We start from the raw sequence: 11,515 nt of genomic DNA on the forward strand, positions 1-11,515 counted from the left end.
ACTCAGAATATAGATCACATTACGGTGGGTTTATTACAATCTCAAAAGGACAGCAACGTCGTAGTGTATGATATCAGATTTTATGTCACATCATTTCATATGCTCACATTATCTCAACACAGAAATCTATAGATTATAACTGCAAGGCTGACTGAGCCCTGCAATTGTAACCAAGCCATGCCATTATTATTATGAATCTTAAAATGTCTATCAATTCTATCTTCATCATCCAGTTCCATCTTTAATTCTATCATCGAAAGTATGAAATTATTACCCTCTTGAAGCCGCCATATATAATTTTTATGTAGATTAATCTACCTTAATTCCACTTCCAACCCTTTTCTCTGATGGTACACCCTACTACCAAAGATTGCTTTTGGCACAGGGAAATAAGAAAAAACAAGTGTAACAAGAAGTGTTTCCAAAGGTAACTTAGTACCTGCAAATTTGACTGCCATTGTCCAAAGCATGACATAACACTATATCCCTCCACACACGCTAATAACCTCAAATTCTGTCTTGACAAGCAATGATGATAAAAGTAAGCAAATGATGCACATTCTTGATGACATAGGCTTACACATAACGGGACATTTGTTTGATGTTTGATCAGGCCATGTGCGCAGTGATGCACATTATGTCTGGATAGGACATTTAAGCAACACTCAAATGGATTATAACTATGGAATACACAGTCCATATTACACTACTGCATGACCAAGGTTATCCTGAAACGGTGTGATTTGCCAGCTGACACTGCACCATTTAGTTTTCCTTAAAACTAGGGATACCTACCATCAGACAACTATTATAGGATTTATTATCAATAATCTTTCATTGCTATACAAATACAAAACACTAGAATCATTTTCAACGATATTGATGTTCAACAAAGGTATCGATTTGAGTGTTCATACTAGATAAGTGAAATCACATCCCATGCCACGTCATTGCCATTTTGAAATTGGATTAAAAATAGTATTCATTGTTTTCACTAGACAACGATCACAATATAAGAAGTGTGAAATCCCATTCATAAATCCAAATAGATCGCGAGTTCTACCGTTAGCAATCAGTCTTTAACTAGTAACTTGCGTGGTGAGGCCTTACCGTTTCCACATATTTTCCCTCGTGCTTACCAGTTTACTATATACGTGATTTGAGGCTAACATTGGCTATTTATAAGTCGTATGTTTAACTACACCTTTATGGTGTAATTTGAATGTAACATTTCTGGAAATTCGATTCAACACGGTGTCCCCCCCCCCCCCAAAAAAAAAAAAAGAAACAAAAAAAAAGAAAGAAAAACTTTGATGAAAGATGACAATGAATTGGCAAGCATATATTGCATTCAGTCGTATAACGGAAGGGTGGACTATAAAAAAAAATCTCAACGCAGTCTCAAGATTACTGATATCATCATAACTGTATCCTGGGACACTATTAACATTCAGTCATACGGAAAGCGAAAGCAATGGTGCATCAAGCAATCTTTTCATCGCTAAGAAAATGCATGGTTTCACTTTGAGCATTAATTTGTTTTGTTTTGTTTTGAACACAAAGACGTACCCAACTTGTGCCTTTCCTGCTTGGGATTAATTTTCAAACACTTTGTAGCATATGCAGTTAGAATTGTTAGGATAGATAAATGAGTATTTTCATACAGCAATTCTTAATTAAGTAAGTAGGTAGTTGGCATGTCGGATACCAGAAATATGTTTCTCTCTCTTTGTAAATATTCATACGTGAATATTGTTATGTATTTACGTTTGGAGAGATGGTCATATTTTTAACGTCATTTCAAATGAAATGAATTATATTGCTTAAGAAATCGTGCAAAAATCATTGTTTTATGTGTCTTGGAATTCTGTAGTCATGCATGCAATCATTTGTATTTTAGGATATGTATGATGTTCTCTTTTAGTATACCGGTATTTGCATGTAAAGTTGGATGAATTAAAAACATGGTCATGTCACAATAATATCATCAGTACTACTTAGTCTTATACACATGCATACTGGGAATGTAATTATTTTATCTTTGCAACTATACACTTGTGGCTGTTGTACTTGTCATCCATAGTCTTGACCTTTTATTGTTGTATTTGGTCATTTCATTTATGTCAGAAATAAGTGACCATTAAATGCCATTTATGTTATTTGACAAGCAAGCATGCTTTCATGTTGGCCTCATATTTCTATTTTCCTGCATGAAGTAATCCAGTTGTAATTTTATGCTCAAGTAAAATTCAGTTGTATTTGGTTTTGTGTGCATCGTGAAGTGAATGAACAAAAACAAAACAAAAAAGCAAACAAAAAGCAAAAACAAAACAACCATGGATTACCAAAGGGCTAATGCGTTCTATACTCACCCGTAATCGCTTATATAAAATGTCCTTACGTAAACCAACACCACAGAACAAAGCAAAATACAGAACATATCGAAATACATTAACCACATTAATCCGGGCATCTCGAAAGCGATATTATTCAGACATACTAGAATCAAATAAGGACAGTAAAACCAAACTGTGGCGAACTATCAATGACCTTATTAAGAATAAAAAGAAAGAACTCCCGACCGTTATTTCCGAAAATGACCAAGATATTAACGACCCTGAAATCATTGCAAATTGTTTTAATAAGTTCTTTACCAACATAGGCCCCAATCTCGCCTCAACAATACTTCCAAACGCTGGAAATTTTACAGATTACCTTCCAGAAAGTAATAATAATTCTTTATTCTTTACTCCCACGAATGAAAATGAAATACTGAATATTGTTCGATCTTTTAAGTCGAGTAGATCTTGTGGCCACGATGGATTAAGTATGCATTTACTAAAACAAATAATACATTTTTTAGTAACCCCCATAGTACATATTTGTAACTTATCATTATCTACTGGGATCTTCCCAAATTCTTTAAAGATTGCGAAAGTAATCCCTATTCACAAAAAAGATGATGCGTCCCAAATAAAGAATTATCGTCCAATTTCATTATTGCCCGTCATTTCCAAAATCCTTGAAAAGATTGCACATGAACGTTTGTATAAGTTTCTGGTTGATAACCACATTTTAAATCCTAACCAATTTGGCTTTCGCAAAGGTTTTTCTACAGATTTTGCAATCATTCAAACTTGTGACAAAATTATCGATTCTATTGCGAACAAACAGCACGTGATAGGAGTTTTTATGGACCTGAGCAAGGCCTTTGATACAATAGACCATGGAATTTTATTAAAAAAGCTGCATAATTATGGCATAAGAGGAATAGTTCTTTCCTGGTTCCGAGATTATTTATCCCAACGTCAGCAATACGTAGCATTTCATTCAAGTACCTCGCTTAAGTCATATATTACTTGCGGTGTACCACAGGGATCCATTTTAGGACCTCTACTTTTTCTTATATATATCAACGATATCATAAATTCCTCAACCCTTCTCACCTATGTATTATTCGCGGACGATACCAGTGTCTTCTACTCTCACAACTGTTTAAACACACTAGTTGATATACTTAATTCTGAGCTTGCAAAAATTTCTACATGGTTTAAATGCAATAAATTATCACTAAATATAGATAAAACGTGTTTTATAAACTTCAATACTTCACATTTGCAACCGATAATGCCTAATAACATTATTATTGATGGTATGCCCATTATTGGAAAAAAAATCAACCAAGTTCTTAGGGGTAACCTTTGACTCCAACTTAAATTGGAATAACCACATTGACAATATAACCACATTAATATCCAAAGCCATTGGAATACTTCGGAGATTAAAATATTTTGTAACGGAAAAAGTACTCATTATGTTATACAATGCATTAATCTTACCGTACATTAATTATTGTAATGTTGTCTGGGGAAACTGTAATAAAACCAAAGTAAATGTTATTTTTCTTTTACAGAAAAAGGCAATAAGAATATGTACTAACTCACATTATCTAGAACATACTGATCCATTATTCCTTAGACTAAAAGTTCTTAAAGTTGACGATATACACAAATTTCAAACAGCAATATTTATGTTCAAATACACGCAAAATCTACTCCCACTCTTCCACAACGCATTTTCCCTTAACAGGGATGTCCATGCTTACCCCACGCGCCATCGTAATGATTTCCATTTGAATAACCCTAAACTCCTATTAGCTCAAAAATCAATTCGGCATAACGGGCCTGATATTTGGAATTCACTCCCTCTCCACATAAAACAGTGCACATCTCTCTATTCCTTTAAGGCAAATACAAAGAAATATTTCTTGGCACAATATCATACGGTACAGTAATCATTAAACATGTACCTCTTATACTCAACAACAAGGCAATATTTGGTCCACCACCTTTTCCTTTTCTTTTACTTTGCTGCTTGACCCTTCGCCCATATTATAACATATCCAATCATTTTCTTAGAAGTGCTGACCATCAACACTTTCGCGCTTCATCACCTGCACACGCACTCACAGGCACCACTCCTGTTTACCAAGTAATTGTACAAAACTGGATTTACACGCACTTTAACATGGCCCATTTGTATTAGTGTTCAAGTACTACAATAAAAAATGGTAATTTAACTCTGGCTGTCCGTCTGTTCAAGCACGGCTTATAACGGCGGCCCTCTGCATTATATGTATATATTATATATTGTACTGTGAATTAAGTCATTATTGGCCATATAAACATTTTGTATGTTATTTAACGTTTCATTTGTCTTTACATACAAAATATGACTTACTATGTAATATGTCAATAATTTTCAGAATTGTATTTGTGTAATTGAACCTGCCTTTGTTATTTTTGTTATTCTGAAAGAAAATATGAAATGCAGAAAATAAAATCTTTTCAAACAAACATAAATGAAATGAAATTAATCAAATTCTGGGATTCCATCCGTATACAAGATACGACCACAACATGTGCATGCCATTCTTCAAGTCATGTGTCACTAAAATTCATGTACAGTTCCTCTTGCCATGCTGGTTTTGAGTCACCGCTGCAGGTCCCTCTTGTTTTGTTCACCGTAGCATACAACTCCTCACAAAGTGGAGGTGCTGTTGACGACGCTCCTACTGCTTTGTCCACTTTTGCATACAATCCCTCACAAATTTGAGGTTCCAAGTTTGCGGTGTCATGGCGGTCATGGAAGTCGCTTTCTGTCATTATGGAAAGGGAGACACCGTTGGCATCATTTTGAGGATTCAGCACACTGTATTCATTGGAGTCGAAAGCCTCAGGAAATTGCGGCTCGTTCCTAGTATCAACTTTACTCCGTTCCTCGCGTTCTAGTTGATAGCAGAAAATGTCTCCAGAAGGTTCGGCTGGTAAGAAACCCATACTAGTAGAGGACGTATTAGTGTTTCCTCTATCAGAGTAAACGATTCTCTTTGAACTGGAACCGGAACCATGGAGTGCATGGTTGTAACTTTGCGCTTTGTCGTCGAGGGGTGCATAATGGATGCGATTGTACTCCGTGCAGCCAGAGATATTGTGGGCATGTTCGTTAGGGTCGCTTAATTCTGCATACTCATTTACGATTGCCCTCTCTAGCTCAGAAGTGTCGACAAATCTGTCTTCATGAACATGCGTGCTGCAGGGGCTTGCATTACATTTTCGAGGGTATACTTTGTCAGACCGTTTACCGAAGTCCAGCGAATTGTAACACCGGTCATCAAACAAGCGCGCTCCAGCAGATCTTGATACTGCACCATTCGTCGCCCTGTCGATTCTCCGAACATCTACATCCTGGTAATCGTCGTCCTCACAGCCGCCCGCTGATCGGTTCAGTGATGTTTCCTGTAGGCCACGGTATTCAGAGCAACTAGGTATAGAAGCCAGTGAAGTACTGACGGCGGATTGGACGCCGCTCAGCATGGGAAGTGTAGAAGAGGAGATTTGCTTTTCGTCTGCAGTCTGAGAACCCACTTTGGCTACCTCCGCAGCGTTTTGATAGATACGATACTGGTCTTCCTGATGAAATGTGGTGTCTCCGAATCTGTTGTCCGGAATGTAACGGAAAGAGTGACCTACCGCACCAGCTGCGGTACTGCTATCACTCAGTGAATCAACATTATCCGCCATGCTGGGGTTCTGGCCTGACGTGCCAACAGGGTACATGCGTATTTGTCCGTCATTAGAGCGATCATCCATTGAGTTTACAGTTTCTGACTGCCTGCGTCTGTATGAAGGGAGGGGAACGACATTCATCGATTAATGCCGACCATTACTACTAGTTTGTTTAGCAATGTGCGATTCAAACTTTTTGTAGAGAAACATAAAACGAACAATTGTATAATGTAAAAGTTTTCCAATCTATATATAAAAAAAACTTCTGTTCAATACAGAATATTCTTTTATGTGTTTATTCACCCTGTGCCTTTGGAGCATGTATGAGTATTTCCATTGAGCCAAAAATCTATTTTTCCATTGAGCCAAACATCTCTTTTCTGAACAACTGCACAATTGAACAATTGCACAACTGCGAGCAACACCCATAGTGATACATATGATATACAGTTATTTGTATATGAGGAGATTCGCAGTTCAAAGGAATTTTACAACCTTTCATCTGACCCTATAGTTTTTGTGTATCAAAAAACTCACGCTTTTAGCTGATTCATGCACCGCGTTATGGCTAGTATGGCAAGCAGTGCAAGAGCGACACACAAGGAGGTCCCAAGGCTGTACATGATGATTTTCGTCTGATGTAGCAACTCGGTCACTGAAAGAAATTGGGTAAAGGTACAACATCATCATCTGTAAGGAAGGAGCTCACAAAATGACTGCAGCCATAAAATATGACCAGATTCGAACACATTTCTTCACGTCTATCATGTTCATGTTATCATTTTTATAACAACCAACACGACCAAGAAGATAGCTTAGCCTTTTGAATGTTACCGCACGATTTTTTTTTTTTTATGTCAAGTTGTGAAATGCCGCCATGAAAGCACAACTGGTAGGTCCTAAAGCTTCATGGATCTCATGGGAAGGTCGTTTCCGCGTGTATGTGTGTTTGTGTGTGTACGCCTGGATATGAAAAAAAAATCCTTTGTTAATGTGTGTGTGTGTGTCATATTCGAGCATAAAGTATGCACGCCTGTTTCTATGTCTGTACAAAGAGTGCATTTTAAAGTTTCAGCGCCTCTTTTTTTTTGACATGTAAAAATCAAAGGGGAAAAATCAATCCAGATTTTCCTTAATACAATGATTGCAATGATCGCTCAAAATGAAATGATCAATTCAAACTGACTATATAGACTATACTATTTACTCATATTTTCAGTGGTATGTTCCAGTGTATACGCACCTTCTTGGAGTACAAATGATAATCTTTAGTATCTTTATAATGAAGAGTCTGTTTTCACGCAATTGATTATCTTTCTTTATTTTACCTGGATTCCATTGCACGCATAAGAATAGGATCCGGCAATTATTATCAAAATAATCCGCTATATGCATCAGACTTCTCACCTGAAGGAGACGTAGGGCTTGACCTCGTTGATGTCGTCAATTCTAGAATATTCTGTCCGGCATCTGTTTAAGAAAAGAAGACCAGAAGGACATTGATATTATAAGAACCAGCCACACACACAAAAAAAAAAATCTAAAAAACGAAACAAGAACAATTTTAAAACCCCTTTGTACCAAAATCTTCAGAAAAATTATGCTATGATTAAAATAAAAGATCAGATTAACCTAAACTGCCGTCTTTTCAAAAAATTAAAAAGTGTTGCCCTGTATGAAAATGCAATCAATTCTAGAAATCGTGTACTGTCCGTTTGATGACGATAAAGCACATGGCAAGCCAGATTCAAATGTGCTCTTTTCCAGCATTTCCAGCACACTAACACACACACACACACACACAGAGACACACATACAACACGCTGAACTTGCATTTTGTAATACTCACTAGATGTATTGTCTGTAGATGCTGTGCTGATGTTTACATCTTGCCATTTATTGCCTGGAAACAACGTGTGTATATGCACAGAAATGGAAGAAGTAAATACAATTTCCTATACACTCTGTAGGTTTTAAATTAAAACAATAACAACTATGCAATAAGTTTTACAGCTTACTAAGCTTACTTGATATTTACGAAAGACTGATCTGTCTTTACTATTGACCAATTCGTATTTATGATTATCTTTGTAAATTTCTGTTTAAGGTGACTTAGATGAAAATAAAGTAGTATAAGCAAAAGTGTGTGTGTGTTGGGGGGGGGGGGAGTGAAGACTATTCTTTGATGCATTTCCTCCATACAGTCTAATAATCCCTGAATTCGTTATTCTGGCGTGTTGCCAGATCTTGAAACCATATCATCGACGATTTCAGAATTAAAATCTAAGCAACGAATGCAACATGTGAAAAGAAAAAACATAAAACAGTTTGGTACCCCTCCTGTCTTCATGTTCCAAGCTAACCAATGGAAAACATAGAATAACTCTTGCGTTACATCAGTGGTCTTACTTCATGATAACATTATTCTACATGTGCTCTAAACATATCAATGAATATGACGAACCGACTGTTTGTTGCTCGGCAGCCTGACAAGATGGCACTGACGCATTCCAAACCGTGAAGTAAGTTGACCATCCGGGTCTTCCAACATACTGAAGTGTGGCGCCTCCGTCGATGACGTAACCTTCTCTACAGGTGAGAGTTATCATGGACCCGAACCTCGAGATATTGGAGCTCCAATCACCATTAGGTACATGGTTGGGGTGATCACAAACCGCAACAGAAACTATTCAAGAAACAGGAAATCAACAGACATAGTGTCTCGAAAGTTACACACACACACACCATGTATATATGTATATATAAATATTTATACATGCACACACACACACACACACACACATATATATGTATATGAAATGATATGAAATGAAATTTATTTACCAACAAACAAACATCGTAATACAACAGTCAATAGCAAAAACACAGTTTGGCAAAAAAGAATATTACACACACATGTATTATGAACATACATATACATTCAAGAAAATTGATTTTTCATCAATAAAGCATTCACTACTGGAACGTTTCATTTGGTTGAAATGTGTGAATCGTATTATTTGCTTGTAACATATCACATCCTTTGATATTATTTAAACTTCGCATACCATTTTGTCTATATATCAGTCCCCCGAGAACCACAAAATGATTGAAATGATAGCTGCTGCAATTATTGCAGTTTACGTCAGAACTGAAGATTAGGAAGATATAGGCAGGGACTGTAAAAACTGCGGCAATTTTTGCAAAAAAAAAAAAAACAAAATAGAAAAAAAAAAGTTTTTATAGCAATATGAATTTCTTTAGTGATTAATGTCTGAATGAGGAAGTATAATGGTTATCAACATGATTAAACATAATCGTAGATTGCTAATAGAGATAAAAATGACGGTAATACTGACAGTTACAATGAGAGTTAGAGAAGCAATAGGTATAATCATTTAATACCTATAACATATTGTCACATAATCTTTTATTGCTTTTACTTACTGTTAAAAAAGTAGCGGAAATTTTCTTCCTCATTTGGACACTCCCAACGGTGAGAACAGGTTGAGGAACAGCTGCTGTAATCCATTTGTTGAAAGCATGAACACATGCTCCGATGCATGGCAGCGGTGTCATAATGAATTAGGCGTCTTGCACAGGTAGACGCACATTCTTCGTAAGAATGAACTTCATATTCAGGATGAGCCTGAAATACCTGATAGTCACCCTGATAGCATCCGAGAAATCCAGGCACTACGATGAAACATAATGATGGTTATGCAACATAAGACTTACTTCTAAAAGCAGCAATTAGACGGCCCAGTGTCACTTGATAGGTAATTTTGATATGATTAATGAATAGAATAAAGACGGACAATGCTTCCCTTTAATAAAACGATGATCATTACACATGAACCTAAGTAAAGTAAAGCATACCCAGGCACCATGTATTGGTATGAAGATATGTGTGAACAAGGCTCAATGCATCTGTCATGAATCAGATATATGCTGCTGCATACAAAATGCAGGGTTGGGTTGTATAGGCCTACTGTGATAACATTCTTGCTCTTCGCTGCTTAATTTCACTAGCATAGGGACACGGGAGAGTCAGGCACCTATAGTTCTTATATGGCTTTACAGACAGACAGACAGTAAAACAGACACATACACACCCATGTATTACATTATGTATTAATGCACACGCTCACATAATACATGCCTACGCACCATGCATGTGTACATACAACCTCACCTTGGCACTTGAGTCTGGCAAGCTCATCCGAAGGACACTCAGTGGTAGCCAGTGAACAATCCATTACACGTTTAGAATCTACGGATTGATATTGTGAATATTATTTACATGTTATATTTACATGTATAAAGATATAATTATGTCTTTCTTGATTGAAATGTATTTCATGATAGTAATTTACTGTCTGAACATACAATATCCTCTGTTTCTCTCAAATTCTTAATTCCTATAGATCATATACTTTTTCCCGGCAAATTGCGCACTTCTGTCAGTCTATTTGATAGAAGGTTCATTCAATTTAGCAAAACCTCTCGTTGTCGCACAGGCTGTCTTTAAAGATTTCAATATGTGCATTCAATTCAGCATTTCGATCAATGAAATTTGCACATGTGGCTTTCGAATTCGTTAAAAGGGCATTCAAATTGGCTGGTACTCTACCTTCATTCAAATTCGCCATCACTTGCCGAAAAGGTAATTTGAGTCAATCAATTTCGCGAATCGGCAGTTAAATTCCAAACATTTTTATTCAAATCAACGTCATGTTATTTCTTATTTGAAGAGGTGAGAACATTTGAATGTGTATTTATATGTTGCTTTTTGTTTCATCCACACGCTGTTAAGCAGTCGAGTTATATCATATTTTGACCCTTTATAAGTGGAGTTTGTTGTTCTCAGTGTAAGGCCCTTTTCCTTTCATATATGTCACTATAGGCTTACAAGTACCAATACTACAGATTAACGTCATCTTCTTACAGTCATGTCAGCACAAGTTAAATACAGACGTATATCTCAAGAAGACAGAGAAAGAATCACCACTGATCAAAGGAACATTTGATGATCATAACCTTGACTTCCTAGAACTGGCCGACACACTCGGAAAAAAGCGCTCAAAGGCCAGATAAGTTGTGGCCACATGCACTATCTTCGGACTGGGAGACTCAATTTTTCAAAACATTGAAAAAAAAAAAACTGTTGCCAAAATATCTAAAGTGAATACGAAAATATGAACTGTAATGACGCTTACAAAGCAATAACTATGTTGAAAAAAAAAATAAAGAAAGAACCAAAGCATAAACATGTGTGCTAAATAGACTGCAAAAGATGTTAAATTGGATACCCAAAAATGAATTCGAATGAACGAGCGCAGCATATACGTGATGACTTGACTGTATCATTCTAAATTGAATGAAGGAATAACGAAATGGTGCTTGTTTTACGGATTTCAATTGAAAAAGTGTTAATTAGGATGAGG

At 36.4% G+C, this 11,515-nt stretch overlaps 1 protein-coding gene across 1 annotated transcript; it reads right to left on the bottom strand.

The window, feature by feature from the left end:
• Positions 1-4,940: 4,940 nt before the first annotated feature.
• On the bottom strand, positions 4,941-10,327 carry LOC140227696 (uncharacterized). The gene is made up of 4 exons (XM_072308110.1): positions 10,264-10,327; positions 7,476-7,538; positions 6,606-6,723; positions 4,941-6,180 (listed from the first exon to the last, which is right to left on the bottom strand). Exons 1-4 carry the CDS (start codon positions 10,325-10,327, stop codon positions 4,941-4,943), a joined length of 1,485 nt encoding a protein of 494 aa, XP_072164211.1.
• Positions 10,328-11,515: the final 1,188 nt, after the last annotated feature.

Source organism: Diadema setosum, chromosome 4, assembly GCF_964275005.1.
Source record: "Diadema setosum chromosome 4, eeDiaSeto1, whole genome shotgun sequence".
In the NCBI taxonomy this organism is placed as follows: domain Eukaryota; kingdom Metazoa; phylum Echinodermata; class Echinoidea; order Diadematoida; family Diadematidae; genus Diadema; species Diadema setosum.